Source organism: Ammospiza caudacuta, chromosome 1, assembly GCF_027887145.1.
Source record: "Ammospiza caudacuta isolate bAmmCau1 chromosome 1, bAmmCau1.pri, whole genome shotgun sequence".
NCBI lineage: Eukaryota > Metazoa > Chordata > Aves > Passeriformes > Passerellidae > Ammospiza > Ammospiza caudacuta.
In genome coordinates, this window is record NC_080593.1 from 121,844,209 (window position 1) to 121,866,895 (window position 22,687).

Genomic DNA, 22,687 nt, shown 5'->3' on the forward strand with positions numbered 1-22,687 from the left:
ACCTTCATCAGCTGTGTAGATGCTCACAGACTTTCTATGAATTTATAAAGAGACAGCTATATTTGGTGTCTGGAGATGATCTAGGACACTTAAAATACAGAAAAAGCTACAGAAAAATTTCCCTTCACAGCTGGATTTTTTAAAAGTTTAAACAGAAGGAGCATTCATATTTGAGTCCCAAGATGTTTTGTATTCTAGAAATGCCTTAATCCCCTGACTGTACCAGTATGGTGCAAATGTAAATAAGCAGGACATGATTTCAACAATATCAATGTGAAAGTATATCCCTGACTGCATACAGTATAGTCATGGATGGAACATACTGTACCTGTGAAATACACTGGATTGGAATCAAAACTGGCCTCCATTTTGCAATGTAAGTTTGCATCTATTTCCCACCTCAGACTTAAAAGAAATCAGGTCATCTCATCTCCACAGAACATAACAAGCAGGACTTAAGTGGGACAAGACATGCTTTCCTCAAACTTTGATCAGCAAGTGCCTGGCTAGATATCCTGTCATACAGGCACTCAGTTTCAGCTCGGCTCTGTGTTTGTCCTGATGGTACACTGTAAACTGCTACACTGAAATAGAAAACAAGGAAACCTGTTGCCTCACCCAAGGTTTCCACACCTTCCTTTTATCAGGAGTCTCCTCTTCTGCCACATGAAGTTTTGTATGGCACTTCAGACAAAGTGGGATGGTCAGCCCTTAGTATGCTGCTTGCTGTGATGGCTGGTCTGTGTCTGCCATGTTTCTCTCCAGACATCTGTATTTTCCAACACTAGGCTTCAAACTGATCACATTTTTTAGGAAGGAAGTTCTCTACAATCTGAGTCAGAGGGAGTTTCTAGCATCTTATCACAGAAGGCACCATCATGTGCATGTGTGTCCCAAAACCTTCCCAACCAAACCTAATACAATGTTTTAGGTGGCAAAATTGTGAAGACATCAGCAGGAAGCATATTATGGCACCTGCAATAACAAGACACAAACAGCTTTCTATTTGGGAACCTTTCCTGAATTTAAGCATGCTTGGAGAGAGAATCAAGAACAATATTTTAAAACAAATATAAATAAGAAAACCAGCAAGTAACAGAATGGAAAACTTCAAAAAGATGATACCTACCACCAAATGTCTAGGTCTTAAATGTAATAAATGATGTTGCTTCTCAAGACAGGATCTTGAAATTAGCAGGCAGGAAAGGTGGAAACACAGTTTGTGCTTCCTTCTGTCCCAGCTGTTTAGAAAGTTATCCCAGCAACTGGTATCATTAGCCTTTCTAACCTGTTAAGACAGAAGTAGTCCCCTCCCCTCTTTTTATTTGTAACTTTTAATGCATTATCAACAGATGAATACATTCATGTGAAAGGGCCCCCCCCTTTTTGTACATAAATGGCCAATCTTACATTGCTACCTTTTAAAAAGAAACATTCCATTTGACATAACAAGGAGCCTTGAGACTTTTTCAAGATGCCACAGCCAAGTATCCTTTATTATATATACATCTTAGTAACAGTGCAATTTCTGCTATTAATATTCCAAAGACACCATATACAATCACTAATGACTTGTCTGGTTAAACAGCCTTTTTCCTTGTTTTTCTAAAGATGTCAGTCATTTGCTGCAGCACAGCACAGAACATGGAGCCTTCTATTTGTGTCCTCTTGCTTTCCTCACTGCCTGCAAGTCCAACAATTCTCTAAGTGCATTCTAAAGCCACTTTTATGTATATATTTCAAAATTTATAGTAAAACAGAAGAAAATCATTAAGTAACATTAGATTTCTTCTCTAGCTCAGGAAGGTAATGAGACACTACCTCTTCATACCAGTTTCCTGCTGTCTTAGGTTCTCAGACCTCATGACAGGAAACTGTCATTTCACTTGAAGCAAAATGTGAGCATGTGAATTATCATTTTATCTTTGTCAAAAAAGCAGTGATAATTATGTTTTTATGCCTAACCACGGAAAAAGGTAACTATAAATTCATGGAATAGCTACAGGAAAACTAATTATTAATGGAAAGAAGTCCATTTGAAAATTGAGTCATTTTTTCAAAAGGAATTGAAGAAAAAAAATTGTGGGAGGAACAGATAAAAAGTGTCTGGAAAAATGTAAGTTAATAGAAAATACAATAGGAAGGAAACCTAGCAGACCTCAGAAAGACCTCAAAATTACACTGCAGAAAAAGTTAAAAGTGAGCATGTGACACGATCTGGCCAAATTTCAGATCAATAAAGTTTGCAAGAAGCATCATTTTTACAGAAAGTAATTATTTCTCTTCTTCAGGGGTCTGTCTGCTACCTCAGAATATGATTTCAATTTTGAGTTGCTATTCCTGTTTTGGGTTGCTATCCTGTGAGTATTTTTGCTTTGGATTTGTCCCAGCTGATCAGAACAAATGCCATCAGCTTCATAAAACAATGTAAATTCTTAAGACATGCCTTCAGTACCCAAACACATATGCATGTTTCACAAATGAGGGTACAGGATTGAATGGTCAAAGGTTTTCAAGGACATATATTTGTCCTTGACACATACCTGTCCTTGGTATTTTCAAACATCTCAGATCTGCTTTTGTTTTTTAAGGCTGAGTAATACTAGAAGAAATGTATATATCATCAAATGTCACACACTTTGAATAGACAAAGTAATGCAAATATTTATGTACTATTCTGCAAGTGGAAGGTCCACAGAGAACTGAACTTGCAGTTTAAATTAATCTCCAAACATATTTTAATACACTGTACAGTATTTTTCAACCAAATACAACCTTTTAGTTAAAATATTCCTACTTTAAGTAGATTAACACCAAAACTTCATATGGCATACATACATATGTCAATTTATACAGCTTTTTAATCACATTCTTGCAGAATCTTACAAAGAATTTAAGAGTCTGCTCCAACTCTGTGCATTTTTTGACACTTGTTAGCTAAAATTAATGAATTCTTTGAATGAATTCCACCAAAAAAACCCAAAAGTCTAGAATTACTTTCAGTGTTTGTTAAAACTTCTGCACTGAGCAACCAGCAAAGACAAGCACAGTCAGCTGAATTAGAAAAGGAATGTAAATCCTGGTATTACACCTGTTAGCAAAAATAACTTGTTTTTTTAGAATGTACAGGTAACTTATTAGAAAATCACTTTTTGAGAAGCACAAGCAGGTGAAACCAGGTTTAAAATAACATATTTTCTGGTTTTTTTTCTAGAGATTTCTTTTATAGATGTGATTTATTTGGTTTATAATATTGCTTTAAGATATTACAATATTAAGTTTATAAGACCTTGCTATTTGTCTTTTGCCACCAATGATAAAACTCAGCACTTCATAACAAAGGTAGGATTCAATTCTTCACACTCATTCCATTTTATTAACTCAGTACCCACCAGGGTATTTTAAAATTCTAATAAAGTAGAATGTGAAAAACATCAGTTAATTTACTGCAACATTGCTTTAAAATTGTTGCCACTTTTTAAAAAAACAAATAAAAATCAGTTTTTATTTTACATATAGTTGCAGCTCATTGTTATGATTTTTCATACAGCAACCATGCAGATCAAATACATTCCTGGACAATCTTGCCTAACTTATAAATTGTTTTTCCATCTGAAGCTGGGAGTTTCATCACGTACTGTTAAGAAAAAGAAACCAAATTAGTTAGAAACCAATACTTAGATTTTATTTATAAATATTAGATTATCCCACACCTAACCTGTACATGGAATATGGATGAATATGGATGTCTACACATGACATTTATTATTGAAACTAGTGAAATACTGTCTTTCGTGCCAGTGTTCAGTTTTAATTGAAGGTGATAAACATTAACTACTTCACAATGTAACCTAGCAGCATAAAGAGTGATTAATAAAAAGGTCTTAATAATCCTCTAGTTATTTAAAGTTTGGTATATTAAACTTTCTAGATATCAAAAAATCTGAGCTAGTAGAGTGCTTGTTGCATTTTCTGAAATTCATAACCTTTAGATGGAAAAAATCAGTGCTCTTAAATTAAGAATAGATAAATTATTTTTATCTCTTCATCAGCTATGAAGTGAAACAATGACCAAATTATTTATAACCAACCATGGGATAAAGCTTACATGTGTGCATTGTGCCACACTCCTGCTTACAAGACATTATTTTTGTTTTAAGTAAGAAGAGTAACATTTTTGTTTGAATTAAGAGGCAGTGTCACTCCCAATTGCAGTTATAAAAGTTATGTACCCACAAAATCTGCAATCCCTAGTACTGAGTGGGTAATTAATGACTGCAGCAGGCAGCATATGGCCATCATTTACAGTGAGTAACTCACTTGTAAGGTTGTAATATGCCTGTCACATTCATTCTTGATACTGACAAGATGTTCCTTTGGAAAAACGTTTGGAGAAAATTAAGCAAGACAGTGTTATGTCTACAGCTCAAGTCCTCTGTAATGAGAACAAAACTTGAGATGCTGCAAGGTCTTGGAATATGAGGAAAGGGCATCAAAGGATATTAAAATCAAACGAGCAAGTACCATGAGTACACAAGCATTTGTATGCTACATGCTCAGAATCAACAGAATCAGTCTTCCTTAACAGATGCCCTTAATTTGAACTGAAAAATGGGTAAAGGTCACGTGATGTTAAGCATTTACCATAGGTCTGGGCCTGAGCTTGTATTCAAAAATTCAGCAACCCTAAGTGCTCTGATGAGATTGATTCTCACTTTCTCTGTGCCCCAAAATTCAAGTTTAAAAAACAAAACAAATGTCAAAGAGCACATCTTGTGCTTCTAGGAAAGCAAGGCACATCTGAATCAAGGGCCTCCAACTGGAGTAGGAGAGTCCCAATAATTATTCTGACTAGCATCTCCTCTAGTTATTTAAGCTTTCTAATAATTTCAAGTAGTGGATACTTTGTGAACAGATGCATGACTATATCTGCTCTCTCTTCAAAACTGAAATGTGATTTCTGAGAAAAACTGAGTTATTTTTGTTTGGTAAACATGAAAAGAGTGGTTTTGAGAAAACAAACCCTTAAGTCAGTAGCTCACTCAACCAGATTATTTCCTGGGCATTCAAAATGAAGACATTCTTGTAGGGAAGACTACCTTTAAACAAAAAGTTAATTTATCCACTATTTGACCTCAATAGAAAATGCTGTGGCTTGAATTACTTTGAGAGTGAAAAGAAGGGATAAACAATCAACAGCACCTCATGCCCTTGATGAATTGGGTGGAACAAAATTGGAGGAATGTACAAATCAATGATGTATGTTAATAAACAAGAATTGAGACAATATTTAAAAGCTGGTGCAGTAAGTACCATGCTGGTAAAGTTTCTATGGCATTCTGTACAAAATAAGCCCAAAGAGAACATTTTATGAACTTCAGTGATGACTGTATTCATGTAACTCTAGCCTATTTTCCTTGAATAAAAAGCAGGTTGTTATTACTATTACAAAACTTCAGTCTCAATTGTTCAGTTAGTACCTAGTAGACATTCTATCAGTAAGATAAACAGAGGGTCTAAGCTGAAAAAAATGCACTAATTTCATGTTGTTATTCAGGTTGGTAAATGGTGAAAATCTGTCACAGCTGTAAATTCATGTAATTATTTACTTATAAATAGACAGTCCTGAGTGCAGTCATGTATTCTACAGGAAGAAATATTATCCTCAGCTTTGGCTGAGTAACGTTTCCATATGCACATGCCATTACAGAAACAACACTTCACCTTGTTCACTAAGAGTAAAGGCACAATGTAAAAACACTAAACTAAATACAGCAGCTCTATTTAGGTACTGTACTAATCAGTAATTGCAAAAATTTAGACTGCATGATTTTAATAATCTCTGTAGCACATACACACAAAAATATGCACAATATTTAGCACAGGCAGAAACTTAAATGTAAGCCCATAAAATGCTACATTCATGCATATTTAGGTTTGAATTTCAGAAAATACAAGACGGTATTAATGCTAGCATTAGGTATGTTTTAAATAAAAATTTAAAGGGATATGCATTGCAGTAATCTGAGCTCTAAGCATTCAAATACTTAGTAAAATATTTTCTAAAAGCTTGTGAATACTGTACAATCATTCTGCATACTGCTGTACTTTAATTTGTTTAATGGACAGCTACTGCAAAAAACTGCATTTTTTTCCCCCTAGAAAATAATGCTCTAAAATAATATGAGAAATAATGCATAGAACATAAAAATAAAAATGACCCTCCTTCCTCCCTTCATCCACAACTTACACACTTTTCCTTCTTTTTCCAGCTTTTTCAAGTGGACTAGGAGGTTATGTTCTGCTGCTGGAAGTAAATTCTCAGGGATTTCCTAATGGGAACAAAAAAATGCATTTTGTATTTGTTTAAATACTCATCAACTATTTTTTCAATATATGGAACCCATGGTTTATTGCCACAGATTTTCCTCTTCTGAATCAGTATGGAAACATTCAGTTAGTTATGTAACAACAGGAAGCTGAGTAAACCAATTTTACACCAGTTAAATGGGCAATCTAACAACACATTTTTGTTTATTTTGCTCGGTTTTTGCATTATACATTTGTGTGATGAAAACTTTGGCCAGCACTCCTCCTCTGAACTTGGTTTGCCCTGGGTTGTCAGTGTAGTTGAGTATTTTTAAAGACAAATTTATAATGCATTTCTCTACAGGTAACTATCCCTTCTATTCCATGACAACATTTGCATAGCTTTAAATATCCTGTAGCAATTAGTATCTGTGCGTAAATAATAAAAAATGTAACAGCCTCAGAAGGACAAAATATCTCTTACAATTCTTTAATGCTCATTATGTAAAAAGCAGTAACACCTGTTGCCTAGAAAAGCTGTGGATGCCCCATCCCTAGAAGGGTTCAAGGACAAGGTGGATGGGGCTTTAGGCAATCTGGTCTTGTGGAAGGTGTCTCTGCCCATGGCAGGGGGGATGGACCTTTTAAGTCCCTTCCATCCCAAACCATTCTATGACTGTATGATGTCTGCTAAAATCCTCCTCTCCAGCTCTACCATCTTAAAGGTAAAGCTCTCTTTTTCTCCTTTTTTGAAAATTAAAAAGTTCTTCAAATGCTATGTATGGCAGGAAAAGTCACTAGCAAACTAGTTAAAAAATTGCGAACCTTAAGAATACTTTGAAAGCATATTTTTTTTGTATAAACTATATAACTATAACTATAAAGCCGTAATAGTACTGAAAAAATTCTTATACATTCTTATACGAGCAGAACAAGTGGTTTGTGATTTACAGAAACAGAAGAATGGCTCTATACTTAAAACCTAGCTCATCAGGCAGGAGAACTGCAGAAGCTGAATGGCCATAGGTAAAGGTACATCAGCACTGCAAAATGTTCACCACGATGCAGGCATTCTTTCAGAAACTAGGTATCAGCAGAACCATGAAAAATGAGCTGTGAAGCTGTTACAGACCAGCTCCCAAGCCACAGACATTGGCAACTTTGACATCTTCCTCCACAGCAGAAATACTGTATCTCTTATCTCTACTGGTTAGGAGGGTAACCCCACACCACAGGGAAAAATTGCAGAGGTTACATGAAGGATGATGAAGTAGCAACAAAGTATTGTTACACCAGTCTAAAGACACATACAAGCTATCCAACACCAGAGCTGCAATATCCTTCTTTGTGCTGTGGAACTGCAGCTCACCTGTAACCTCCTGCAGACTGATAAATCAGGATCTCCAAGTTTTCAACCATTCTTCAGGAGACCCCAAATACGCTTTGGGAAATCCACAACCAACAGTCATGTCATACTTTTCACTTTAAACCAAGCACTACAACTTAATTTTTACTTAGTCTTACGAAACCGTGCCTAAGACTTGGATAGTTAAACAATTTTCTAGGAATCATGTGGGCCTCACTCCAATTAAGTGCTTAAACAAGTGCTTAAAGGCACAGTTATAATTGAACCCTGAACAGGCAGAAATGTTTTTTATCCCTCTCAAAGAGACACCATGATTTTCACTCAAAGACCATTGCTGTTACATACAAGTTTTACGAACCTAACCTCAATTTTCTTTAGTTTGATCTAAAAACTTTTGATCAACAGTTACCTTGTATACCATCTTTACAAGCTCTGAGGATGTAAATGATTTCCCAGTATTCTTCTGGAAAACACTCAGAATTTGCTGTTCACGTGCAAGGCGGTGAGAAATGTAGTTTTGGATTCTAGTATTTGCATCACGTACTACTGGGCCATGACCTAAAAATCAAAACACATGTACCAGAGCACTATTACTTACATTTGTAATTAAGTATGCTATTGAATAATTGAAACATTCTTATGTAAACTCTAGTAGATTTAAAAGCCATGAGAAAAAGATCTGAATGTCCGTATTGCAGTCTGCATCTGCAAAGAATTAAGATGGAAAGGAAAAATTAGGATATTAGAAGTCTGAACGGGGAAAAGGGAATACTTCAGATGGAATAAAGAAAGCAAGGGAAGACTACTTTAGGCCATTCAAAAAAAGGAAAGGAGTTCACTGCTGAACAGATTTAAAAGACGAGATTTAGATACTGTATTATCTCTGTCTGCCTGTCTTCCTCTCCCCAAAGGATATTGACACTAATGATTTAAACTGATACTGGCCTTTGAACAATAATGGCTGATGCAAAGGACTCAGGTACTACTGTACCTCTTGTCTTGTTGGGGCAAACATCAAGGTGACATCTTTAATTGTAACAGGTAATTTTCCCAAACAAATCTTCACACTAAGTTATGCCTTTAAAAACACTGTTGTGAGTATGATTAAAAGAATGAATAGAGAACAAATAAGCGAGGCAGTTGGAATGTGTCAGGGCAGGAAAAATAGAAAGCACAAGGAAAGTCATAGGTGGATCATTTAATGTCTGGCTGGTTAATAAACAAAACATATTTTTTCCTGGACTGACTGTAGCAGATCAGAAATGTTCAACTTACTTAAAGGTCTTTGAATCACATTATGAGAAGGCTTAATTGGTAAATCACTAAGCTTTATGAAAAATCAAATGCTCACAGTACATTAAAATGACAGAGAAAATATTGTTCAGCCATGAGAGTTACATGCATGGAAATTAAACTTGTGTTACTTATAGAGGAATTGACTTGCACAAACATTCATCACATGCTTTTTATAGCAAGGTTTCCTATTTCTTTGCCTGTACAACTCACCTGAAGTAGCAGCAGCAACTTCCAGCTCTGCCCTCTGAGTGCAAAGTCTAAGTAATTTATAAAATTAGTAGAAAAGAAACTACCATAAAAACAATAGCTTTCTTTTAGAAGTTATTTGGTATCATCAAAATCAGCTTCTTTTGAGGTTCTCTAACTATTAAAAGAATCACTGTATTCTTTACTTGTACTTTTGGGTTTACTGATTAAATGGGTTTTTAATTTTTAAGCTTTTAAAATCAAAGCTTATTTTGCCTGACAACAGACAGCATATAGAAAAAGAGCAACTGATTTTTCATGGTTTGAACTAAAGTGTCAAAGGAATCTATCCTTCTGTAAGTCAAAATATTTATACATCTCCACTTACTTCAGCATGTTTGAAATTACTAAGTATACATTGAAACTCACCTTGTTTAAGTAAGTATTATAAATACAAGATATGTAATGTGTAAACATAAAGCTATACTGGCATATGCATTTATATTTAATGATTTCAAACATATTTAATATGAAGCTATTTTCCTTGCAAAACAAATTACAAGTATAACAGTATCTCTACTGTTACCATTTATGCACCCAAAACTTAAAACTAATTTCAGAAAAACATAGTAATATATACAAAGCAGAGACTGTAATGTTAACTGTCGATTCTCTTGCATTCTCTAATGACAGAAGTCTCACTGAAGTAATCAAAATTAAGGGTTGCACATGGAATCCCAAGGCATCCTTAAAACCTGGCCCTACTCTTCCAAGTGATTTAATTGACTTAGACTACAAGACCAATGCCAGAACCTGAAATGGAACCCACATTTTGCAAAGTTAAAGGGACTTCATCTCCATTACATCATCTGATCTGCAGCTGTTGTGTATGCATATATGTACATTAAAATGATCTCAGAAAGCTTGGAACTAAATCCAGATGTGGGACTTTCCCATCCATTATTTTTCAGAGACAGCAGTAGTTATTTATTTATTGACAAAAAAATGGATTAATAGCTGAATAAAAGTAAAATGTTTCTGAGCATATGAAAAGCACTCTCAAAATATGAGTGTCTTTCCATTAATTCAGCTTTAATTTCAGACAGATTCATATTATTTCCTCATAACACATTGTGAAGTGTGAGATTCTCTTACTTTAAATTACAGCACAAAGGACAGAAGTGAAGGAAACAATTGGCTCATTAAATCTTCCACAAATTCCTAATTTTGGCACCATTTTTTTCTGTATTACCAAGGAAAATTGTCTATTTTTACAGGATGGGGTGCCCTCTGCTGACTAAAATGCCCTTTTCTTGTTCCAAGGATTCTCATCAAATATTTCCTGTAATTAGATACCATGACTGCTGTGTCTAAGTCATTCCCACATTAAATTAAAAAAGAAACATAGAAGGGGAAGGATTGACAAAATTCACCTACTCTCAGATAGCCAGCAGCCAGTTTGTTACAAAAATTCGTGCAATTCTGAGGCTACCACATGAGTGCTGAAGCACTGGTGGAGGAAACAGTTCAAGAATTATGAAGACCTAATACTGTAGCACAGAGTGACTGACTTACATAGAATATATTGATAAAGGAAACTACTTCTGCTGTAATTATACCCAACAGTATCACCAATTGTTCTGATTGTGCAACAGCACTTTTTGCACAGCTGCACGTACATTTTGTGGTGCATGGATGAAAAAAGAAAGTCAGTTCCAAGCCATCTCAATACTTAGCTTTCATTACTGAAAATACATGATGTCAGACTGGCTTCCTAACTGCAAGTTAAAACAGTAGCAAACACTTCCAAATAAAGAGCACAGATGTTCAGCCCTGGTGAATTTGTAATCTAGATCCAAAACCATTAAGAACAGAGTGAAGTACAACAGATAAAATTGATAAACCAAACAGAACTTGACATATATGGGGTTTTGGAAGGCTCCTTCAGTTAGAGGAGCAGACTGCATTTTGCAGGTATTAATAAAAAAATAAAAACATTTGGTTCAGATTCTGGAGGCTAAAAAATTGTTAGCTTTAATGGTTAGTTAAGTCAGTTAATATATATGACCAAGTCACTATTCTGTCTACATCAACCTCCACATCTATGGAATATGTAAGAATGCTTTTCTTAAACAGCATTTTTTTCTGACATCTGAAAGGACACATACTTTAAAAGAAGGCTATTTTAAGAGTGAACACAAGAGAGTAGGCTAAACGTAGATGGCTAATGGAAAAATGCACAACTGAGAACATAGATACAGTAGCTTGGAATGACAAGTTGAAGATGAAACAGAAAAAGTCAGAAAAAAACCCTGAGATGTAGCTCTGAAAAAGCAAATGAGGAGCTTAAAGTGTAGTTACATAATGAATTCTTAAAATGTAGTCTTGTCAAACAGACATGTGGTATATATGAAAAGTGAATGCATTCCCAATGTTTGAATGAGAGAGAGGAAAAGAATTGAAGGAAATCCATATGAATGAACAGACAACTTATTTTTAGAACATTTTGGCCTCCTGGTTCTTGTTCAAATTGTACTTAAATCATTTACTATGATTACCACTTTACAGTTCTGCAGCTTTCCAAGATGAATTTGTGATTAATCTGTACTGCAAGGGACACACAACTCTCAAAAAACGTTACTAGGTTACTCACACTGACAGTGTATGTGGGGATGAAAAGGAACAAAAGAACAACTATTATTTTATCTTCCAGGATAACATTCAAGCACAGGGATAGAGTAATATAAGAAAATGAAATCTGCTGTATGATTCCACCAATGAAAGATTATGGCCCCTGGAGTCTTTGGGCACAGAAAGACAAGACCCACCCTGAAATAGAGAAATGTAAGAAAGGAAGATACCTATCACTGAAATTTTTCAAGTTTTGCAAACCACCATGACAAAGTCAGCTTAGCTTACTGTTTATTAAATTGAATTGTTACACCAGAAGTGATGTTTGATTGTAATAATGGTTCTCAAATTCTTAGAGGAGATTTTTACAAAATTACACAGTTAAAAGGAGCAGTTAAAACTAAAGCCACTTACCTGGATAAATCAAATCTGGTTTCATTTCTAACAACTTTTTCAAAGTCTTCATGTAATCAGACAGATCTTCTATTACTGTTGTTCCTTCCCCTAAGATACAGTCACCCGAAAATACAGCATTTTCTTCTTCTAGATGTAAAATCATATGATCATCAGTGTGTCCTGGTGTATATAAAACTCTGTTCAAAGAACAAAAAAAACATATGTTTTTCATACAGCATATATACTTCATTTTTGAAGCCAGAACAAATTATGGTAAAATAATACACTTGGCAAAGCAGCCCATAACATGAACAAGAAAAAACTGACCAAAAACCACTGAAAAGTTGATGTAAACAAGTATCACTTTGCCTAATCCCAATCCATTTTCTTACACCATCTAAAGAACACCAATTATCTCTAGCATGCTTTTACTTACATGACACACCATAAAACAAGTGCATTAAAGGAGCTGACTAGCCATGCATTATTTCTGTTATAGAGGGCATTATTCTGAAGCTTTAAAAAAATCAAATTGACCTTTTTTTTCCAGACTGAAACACTTGAAGTTCTTGACATACACGTTGTACTTTGAAAGGAGAGTAAGGATATCTTTCATTTAGAAATGAAGTACAAACTTCTGAACCCCACCCAGATAAAGTTCAGCCTCCAAAAATGTATTTTTCCTTGAAAGCCCCATAGCACAGTGGAGCACAGCTGTAAAATACAGAGAACCTTGGTCTCTCAGCTGTTCTATGTGCAGGTCATTAAACACCTGCATGGTAAGGATTAAGGACCCACAGCTTGGACAAGCAGTGTATGCATGCAGCAAAGGGACAGTGGGTATGTATATAGTATATGGTAACCTGAGCTGCCAAGGAGCTGCATTGGGGTGGCCTTTCATGATGATTTCTGAAAAGCAGAAGGACCTTATGCTGAGGCTGATACAGATTGAAAATAACACAACTCCAACCAGCATCATTGCTGATATTCATTAGAACCTTCTTGCTAATGGCAGATGCATCAAAGCAGTGATCAGGAACTGACAGAGCTGGTGCCAAGTGTGGTGTAAAGGGCAAGGCTAAACAGCTCCCAGCCAAGCTGCTGCAAGTGTGGGAGACCACAAGTTCAGCATCATCTGCTGCAATGATTTCCAGCTCCTGCTGAATACTGAGCTCAGGAGAAAGCAGGTGAGCCATCGCCCTGTGGAGGCAACACCAAAATCAAGCTGATGGGCTCACCTTTGGGACATGGTATCCTTCAGTTCTTGATGAAATTTCACCAGGAAGCCAAACCACTAACATAAAAAAATAGCAGAAAGAGAACACCAGACAGTGTGTGGAGAGGTGCTACCAGAGAGCTGCTGCTTGCTGTGGCACACCTTGAAAACCTGACAGTTGTTAACTAAAATTTAACATGCAGATACTGCATGTTTTGGAACCAGTGGTTACTGAATTAATCCAGGTGAGAATACCTGTTTTTAATCAACCATAAAGTTAGGCTGCATTAGCCCTGTTACAACCCACCCATAGGGGCTGTGATGTTATAAATTCTCTTCAGGGTCAACAAGAACACCAGACTATGTGTCTGGGAACTCCCATGCTTTCTGGTATAAACAAGCCCACTGTTTGGTCTCAGAAGTGCTGGCTAAGAAGCCCTTCACTTCGAGGACGCACTTCAACAAGCTCCCAAATGTCGCAACAGACTTCTCCCAGGTATTGGCGACAAGCCCTGTATTTTACAACACCCCTCAACAAGCTCCCAACTCCCACACCAGCACAGCCAGCCTGTTTGAGCCCTCCAGGCTCCAAGCTGGGGTGGGGAACTGGTGGAGGCACTGTGAATCTGAAGGCAGAAAAGGCAGTTGGCTCAGGACCATGCTGCTCCCCCTCCAGGGGACTCTTCCTGCCAATCACATCTTCCCTGTCACATGTCAGAATGTCTGAGACAAAACATGCCTCTGCCTGGTCCTCCACAATCTCAAACTTCAAAATGTGCTAATCCTTGACTCACTTGGATTGAAATAAAAAAAAAATTATTTTCCATCTCCAAATTTTTGTCCAAACATGGGCCACTCAGGGCAGTGAAAGGTCTTCAGTATGCAATGTAAAATGCTTTTTACTTCTATTTTTACACTAATAAAATACAACGCTTTTGGACAAAACATATCCCTTTTCTTTTTATATGTTTTTTCCTTGCAATCAACCAAGTGACATAGTCTACAAGTGGGATATAGTTCTCATCTAAAATGAGGAAAACAAGCAAATTTTGTCCTTATAAGAATAATGCCTTGTTAGTGAAAGGCGTCTGAAAACAGAATGGTCAGACCTTTTTATTGTGTGTGTGCTTCCATGAGGCACAGTAGCTTTCTGTTTCACACTCATTCAGACTAACATTACAGACAGTAAACGCCATGCAAAGAAGTCTTCCAAAACTAGCACCCTACAAGAACCTCACAGGTTCAAGGTCTAAAATGTAACATTTTAAGTATTAAATGTTTTAGAGTCTCCTAGAGATGTATTTTTAAAGTAAAAAGAAAGGCATGCTAAATAATCCAGCCAGACTACTACAGACTTCCACAATTTAAAAAGTAACTAATTATGTAAGAGTGATGAGAAAATATGTAAAATCCTATTTGATTTTCCTGCAGAAAGTGTTTTTCTAGGGAAATATTTTCAATTTCTCTGCTGAGTCTAAAGACAAAATCCAAAGGCTAATTTCTGACAATTCTCATTCATAAAAACAGTGTCTTTGTATTAACATATCTTGCTGGATCATGATAGGAAGTCTACATGCATAAGTGCTGAAAAGATTAGATGTATGGATTGGCAATCATTAGAAACCAGGATACACGTACATGTCAGAATTCTGAAGAAAAAAGAACTTGAAGAAATTCATGGTTACCTGAGTGTGGCTCCCTCTGTCTCTACCACATCTCCATCTTTAAGATAAAAATATTTATGTCCTCCTTCTATAGTTTCTTCACAGTGAGGGACACGAGGGAGCTTACTTATGCGGTACTCCGAGTCTGATATGTAAGGAAAGCAAGAAAAATGATGTTTTGAGTTTGTCACTAACAAAGGTAATTCCACAGACAGGTTACTTTTTTAATAAGTACTATTAATTATCACACAGTATGAATAGAAAACTAGAAACAACAAATTCTGTAAAGTAACTTTGTATTGGTAGAGCAGCCTTATTCCAGAGCCAAAACCACTAAACAGTGAAAGCCACTGATCCTGAATACAGCACTCTGTACCAGTGACAGATTTGAAGTTGGAAAAACCACAAATGAAATAATAAAGATCAATAATTATTATATTTCACAAATATTTCTTCTTGACTCATGAGCCAATTCCCCTAAGTTTTTACAATGCCACTAAGATTTTGGCCCTCATATTTTGCTTTATGAGTCACAGAAGCATCACTCATTATTAGTCTAAAATTGAATGAAGACTTTTGACCTGCAACTTCTCTCAGCTTTTGTCATTCTCAACAGTGCACAAAATGCAAACACCTTGGCTGGAACAGCTACAGACAGCAACCCAGAAAGGCATTCATATCCCCTGCTAGTCTTTACAACCACACTGATAGGCTGGCAAGCCCAAAATCCTCACCAAGACACCAATTGTTTTCAGTAGTGCCCAGGCCTCATTGCAGATAAGCACCTGGCAACTTTACAAAATTAAGCCTGTGACAAAGCTCGTGACAAAGTCCAACAATGTTAAGAATTACCACATTATCCATACTGCTTATTCTCTTCTCAGATGACAACACAGAAATGTCTCTTACTGTTTATCAACATGGAATACAAATTTTTAGGTCAGATTTTTACTTGCGCACTGCTCTACTGCTTTCCCCTCATGCTCTGAGGCCTATGAATTTGTCAGCAACTAATAATGGGCTCCTCTAAGGAATCCCAAAGTTATGTATGCTTCTTTTAACAATTCAAGCTATTTGTTTTTACAAAAGTGAAAATAACAATAAATTTATCATTGCTGTCCAAGTAAAACAGAAGCAGTATCAAGTTTTTCTCACATCTCTTAGTACCATGCTGATAATATCTAGGTTTTCATTATTCACACGTAAGAAAAATTCACTATGAAAGTATGCACAGGTATTGAAGAAAACCTGCAGTACTACAACTATTACATTCAGATTATTCATTGCTCTCAATCTACACACTGCAGCAGAATCATGAAATTGCATATAGTTTATACAGCAATTCCAGAATAATAATCTAGTTGATTTGCACAGAAGCATTCAGTTAATGTTTTTCTTGCCATGTATTTAACATTTTCAGCAATATCTGAAACTTCTGGCCTACCACTTGGAATGTCTTTGCAGATATCAGGTATTCCACCAGTATGATCACGATGCCAGTGTGTCACTAAAATTTCTTGAATGGAGATGTTGAACTCTGACAGTGCTTGCTTTAAACAGCTGATATATTCAGGAATAGCTGGCTCTCCAGTGTCAATAAGGACTCTTCTACACATGGATCACACAAAAGGGAGGGAGAGACACACCAGAGAATAAAGAGTGTTCGTGTAACAGCCAAGTCATATTAATAAAATAAGCCAACAGACAGAAATTTAGCAATAATGTATGTCTCCATATCCAGACAACACCTTTTGCCTCCTGGCATTCCACCCCCGCAGCATAACAATTTAAAAAGTGGAAAAAGTACTAAATGTAGGCCACACCTTTCCAACTCCGCGACAAGTGGCAGAAGCCACCGTTTAGTACCTGAGGTACACACCCGCTTCCCTCACCGAATTCCTGGCCTCGGCCCAAGGGTGGCACGGACCAGACTCCATATCCCACCCGCCTAAGCCGCCTCCCAGCACTAGCTCCTCCAAGGTAACGCTGTACGGTTTCTTTCCTCTTTTTAGCGCTGACTAAGGGATTTGGGAACAGGCCGCTAGCGGCCTCTCGAGCTGGAGGCAGCGCAGGGCCCCGGGGCAGCCGCGCCCTGCCCCGCTCTCCGAGCCGGCTCGGTACCTGTGCCCGGAGCCCACCAGGTAGGTGTTGGTGCCCTGCAGGGTCATGGGCCCCGGGTTGCAGCCCAGCACCCGCACCACCCGCGACGAGAGCCGCTCGATGCGTGGCAGCAGCGACACCATCTCTGCAGGGAACTGCCCCGAACCACCGGCTCCGCTTCCCTCACGACGCCGCAGGACGGAAGCCTCAATGGCAGGACGGAAGCCTCTATGGCAGGACGGAAGCCTCTGTGGCCGTGCTCCGCCTCCCGGGGCCCGGCTGCGGCGCCTCCCGCCCGCCTGTGGGGCGGCTCCTTCCGTTCCCCGGCGGGCCGGGCCTGGCCGGGTGTGCGGTAAAGCCCGGCTGCTAACGGTAGACCCTGTGGCGATGCTGTCGGATAAAGTTTTCCGGTGTGGAGGAGGCCAGTTCTCGGTGGAATTCAGTTCTCGGTGCCGGCTCGGTGCCTCTCTGCTGCCCAGTGAGAGGCACGTCCGTGCCCTGCCGGGTTTTCTAGAGAAATTTGTTGTAAGAGACAGATGCACCTTCTCTGTATCCCAGGAACGCGCCTACTTACAGGAGATGCAGGAACTGCGTATGCTCCCGCACGGCACATAGGAGTTATATAGGATTTAGCATTTTTAATAAAACTGGAGAGCGCTGGAGAGTGTCCAGCAAAGGGCCTCTAAGGGACTGGGGCATCTCTTTAGTGAGGAAAAGCTGAGAGAGCTGGGGCTGTCCAGCCTGGAGAAGAACAGGCTCAGGAAAATCTCATAAAAAAAAAAAAAAAACAAAACAAAAAACCAACCAACCAACCAAACAAACAAACAAACACAAAAAAACCCCAAAAAACAAGACAAACGAACAAACAAAGAAAAACCCCCTCCAAAACAAACCCACAAAAAACCCCTAAAAAAAATCTCTAAAAGCTAATAAAACAATCTCTAAAAACCTGAAGAGGAGGTGTGTAGTGGGCAGAGCCAGGCTCTGTCACAGCGCAATTGCCTCAGGTCCTGTCGTGGCGCCCAGTGCCAGCACCAGAGGCGATGGGCACAAATGGGAACACGGGGTGTTCATTCTGAGCATCAGGGAACACTTTTCACTGTGTGGGTGACCAAGAGCTGGCACAGGGGGGTTGTGGAGTTTGCATCCTTGGTGATGCTCAAAACTCATCTGGACGCGGTCCTGGACATCTGGCTCTAGGTGGCCCTGCTTGAGCTGGGGGCTTCAAACATGAACTCCAGTGGTCCCTCTCCAGCCCAGCCATTCTGTGCTTTTGTGAAATTGTGTCACTGTCATCCACATAGAAATAATGTGTTTGCAAGCAGCATTCATTGTAGATCCTGCAAGTTGCTGAGATTTACCTGCTTGACTTTGCACGGTCTCCTCTGAAACCCCTGTTTAATTGCCTTTCAATTGACATTGTTAAAGAAAATAGGGCAGACTTGTTCTCTCCTTAAACTACATATAAATGAAGAATAAACATAATATAATCTGAAATAAAAGCAGGTGATATTACTGCAGTGATACAAGTTTGCTAATATTAGAATTTCAAATATTATCTGATTGTTTTATACGTACATAGAATCTCATGTGGTACCTGTTATAAGATGATCATAGCAATATAAAACCACAGCCAGGAACTCTACCACTGATGCTGATAATCAGTATATTTAGGCCTTCAAGCAATTTCCTGGATTTTTCTGATAAATCTTTACTTATTTGAGATATAAACCCATTACATTATTTTTTTTTTTATTTTCATGCTCATTAAAGCATGAACTAAAGGCAACAGAAGGGATGTTTCAGGTCAAAGGAAAGAGGCTTTTATGTGTGCAGGATGTTGTTGAAATAATCAAAAAAACCCCATACACAATATTCTACTCTCCCCATATAATTTGCTGTATGCTCTTTTGTAAGAAACTGTGACTAGACTTGAATTTACCTAATCCTGAGCTACCCTCTTATGCTATTTTTGTAGCATATTTGTATAGCTATTAGTACATTCAACCTATTTTCAGTCTTCAGGTAAAGTTTAGTTTGGTCATTAGAAAAAGCTACTACCTAAGCCAAGTTGTATATTTAAATGGTTTTCTATTTTTAAGAAAGTTTTGAATGTTTAGAGAGGGTTTCCAAAATTATATTATTTTATCTGTCATTGAGAATTCAGCTAGGTAGCATTATTTTTAACATGACAAGACCTTTTTTGTTTCCCCCCCTCAAATTAAGAAATGTTTGGGGAGCTGTAGACTTGTTCTCCAGGGAATACTTGTTACTCCTCTTGCTGTCCTGTAGTAAAGCATTTTCTGATGTTAGGCAGGAGCTGTGAATTTGTTTTATCTGTAGGTGGCAGCAATGGTGCCTTTGGAGAATGAAGTACAGGTTCTTTGATCATCTCCATTTCCTGCACAAGCCCATCTGTTAAAAAAATCTCTTGTTTCTCTTATAATACAGAGGTTAATAGGCATGTAGTGAAAGTCCCGCTATTATGCTCTGATAGGATACGGGAAAAGATGAATGTGTACCCTCAAGTTCTTTTGGTTCTCTCACTGTTTTGCATTGTTAAATTTTTGAGGGGAAAAATGTTCTGAAGCAGGTAAGCTACCAGTAAAAAAACCAAAACCAGGTGAGTTTCCTAAATAATAAATAAATAAACCTAAAATTAGATTGTTGGTGATATACAATGATTAATTTTGTAACAACTATGAGATACACAAGACATAGACTGTTATTTCTGAAAATCCAGCAAGGTTCAAATTTTTAGCACTCAAGGAGTCTTTGAGTATTGGCATTTGGCTTTTTTTCCACATTTTAAGTGTAAATGTTGAGGATAAATGCCTCTCCACTGTGGCTGTGTCATAGCTTAATAGAATAGCACAAGCATGTAATTCTGCAATAATTAGTCATAATCAATTGAATAGCAGATAGAAAATGTCTTGAGAGACTTATCTTCATAGCCATTGGCACATGAATATCTAGAGATGATTTTTTACTTGCAGAATTTTCCTTTTTGTTTCATTATATTTTTATTCTTTTTATTTGGTACAGAGATAAGTAAAAAGACCTTAAACCAAAAAGAAGTGAAGCAGATTTTGCAGAGAGAAAGGCCATGGGCTGCAAGATTCCTGCATGGAGGGGCAACACTGTGTAGAGAATGTAAAACAGTCACATCAGCATGTTTGTGGGAGATGATTTGGAGGAATGATGAAGGGACTGGGACATTTCCATAATAAGGAAAGGCTGAAAAAGCTGGTACTGTCCAGTCTGGAGAAAAGAAGTCTCATCAATGCCTATAAATACTTTAAGGGTCCATCCTACTACATTTGGAAGCAAATAAAAGGATATATACCAAGTACCATAGGAGATTTGTCACAATTTAGAATTGTGCTTGCTTTGATGCCAAGTTTAACCAGAAAACAAAAAAAATCATCCAGCCAGTAATTTATTTGTAGATTGCTTGATTTACACTCCGAGAATCCTGCATGCAAACTTTGCCCCTCCACCTTGTGCCATAGAGATTTGTCATTTTTTTAATTATAACAAATGTCATAACAGTGAGTTTGTGATCTGGCTGACTAAATGGTTTTTCAAGCAGTGCAAGGACTGATTAGGACTAGGATGTTTCTAAAGTGTAAGGGAGAAGCAGGAAGGCACACAAAAATGACAAAAGTTTATATGTTTCTTATAAAGACACTGAGGACTGTACCTCCTGTCCTAAGAGCTAGAAAAGCTACAGACTGAGGGTGGGCACCATCCTGTGTAGCACAGTTACAGAGGCAGGATCACACCTGTGCCTTGTACTCTGCAGCTGTTTTAAACATACATAAAAAAAATTCACATTGAGTAACAACAGCTCAGCTGGAGCAGACTCTTGCAAACACTTGTAGTTTTACAGGGGAAAAATTTTATCACCTGTCCTTGGCCACATGCAGTCTCTTCATGCATCATTGCACAGAAAGGATTTTTTTTTTAAAGTGCATTGTAATACATTTTTAATTATAGCCAAAAAGATTGTTCTTTTTGTATGAATCTTTAGGATATATGCATGGGTGTACAAATGTACAAATAAATGAATTAATATATATATATATATGTAAACATCTGCATATAATCACACACACATACACATGTGTTTCTACAAATATCTATTGACTTTTGCTCAACAGGTCTAATGAACTAAAGTCTAAATTTGCAAATGATTACACAGATACAGAAACATACTGGGGCAAAGTGGAAAAGTGGTACTTTTTTTTTTACTTTGAGGAAGTAAATTGTTAAATTATTTTATTGAAGAGAAATTTATAATCTGTTAAATACTATTTGTTATTAATAGGCACTTATATACAAAATTTTTAGAATACAATTTTTATTTTACAATCATAAGAAGGACAGATAGTAAATCATTAACTGTGTCACATGGTTTCCATATGATTTGAATTTCACTTTGTGTTGTATCAGCAACCCCTTTAATTTCCTTGGATTGCAAGTCTTGTAAAGGTATGGATGGGAAAGCCATGAATATGGAAATTTAAAGTTTTTGAAGAGGAAAAGACCTCTATCCATGGCCATTATTAAGGTAACTGCATTTTAAAATAGAATTTTAAATATGTAGTGAGACCTGAAGCCTTTCTAATCAAATTTTATTGTTTCTGTTTTATCACAAAAAGATTCTGTATCACAAATTGATTCAGTATGTTAGTTTTAAGAGGGGACTTATATTTATGTTGACTGACAGTTTATTCTTCCTGACCCTGTCATGTTAGATATCATGTGTTTAATAACACCGAGGACAACATGATTCTGATTGATACAAGACACTCTCTCCTGTGGCACTTAATTGAACCCCACCTGGTACTGAGACCATGGTGCTCTTTGGAGTACTATCATGCAGAAAATGTAGGGCTATTAAAGGTTGGGTTCTTCAACAGTGATTTCATGTCCACCTGTGAGCAGGTGTTGGTGCTTGGATTTGAAGTGAAGACAATGGATATGTGTGATTACAGATTTGTAAATCTTGGGTAGAATTGTTTTTTAGTTTGCCATGAGCAAAATATAAACCTTGTGTCTTCTCAGCTGTTCCAAGGCTCTTTCAGGACTGGAATCCTTATTCAAAATAATTGTGAGACAGTGAGCAAGCTGACATGCTTGATAATGTGTGGCTCTTAATTTATCTCAACAAACCTGATGGCTTCAAACAGCACCAAGATGTCCAGACAGGTCTGCAGACTGCTGACATGACAGTAGTTTGGACAACAGGCTTGTCAGGAGTAGAAATCCCCTGGCTCACATCTTCTCCTCATGCTGGTATTTCAGAGGAGTCTTCCTGTAAAACTTCCTTTCTCATATTCCTCTTTGTGAAGTACTTATATAAAAAAGAATAGGGAGGCTGTGAAGAGGGAGGAATCCTGTTACCTTTCTTACTCATTTCAGGTGCAAGAGCAGAGGCTACTCCTTGCCACTTGAACATTGGGTACAGTATTAGTCATTAAATGTGAACCTTGGAATCTTGCCTGATTTGGCCATAAA

General features: G+C 37.4%; 1 protein-coding gene across 2 annotated transcripts; it reads right to left on the minus strand.

Moving 5' to 3' along the window:
* Positions 1–1,482: 1,482 nt before the first annotated feature.
* LACTB2 (lactamase beta 2) lies at positions 1,483–17,405 on the minus strand. 2 transcript variants are annotated; one of them, XM_058805270.1, is made up of 8 exons: positions 17,186–17,405; positions 16,509–16,672; positions 15,086–15,209; positions 12,203–12,381; positions 8,085–8,233; positions 6,255–6,332; positions 3,571–3,637; positions 1,483–2,775 (listed from the first exon to the last, which is right to left on the minus strand). In XM_058805270.1, exons 1-8 carry the CDS (start codon positions 17,305–17,307, stop codon positions 2,666–2,668), a joined length of 993 nt encoding a protein of 330 aa, XP_058661253.1. In that variant the 5' UTR covers positions 17,308–17,405; the 3' UTR covers positions 1,483–2,665. The 2 variants fall into 2 exon arrangements, with proteins under 2 accessions (XP_058661253.1, XP_058661245.1); XM_058805262.1 differs by having other exon boundaries at positions 1,483–3,637; positions 6,251–6,332.
* Positions 17,406–22,687: the final 5,282 nt, after the last annotated feature.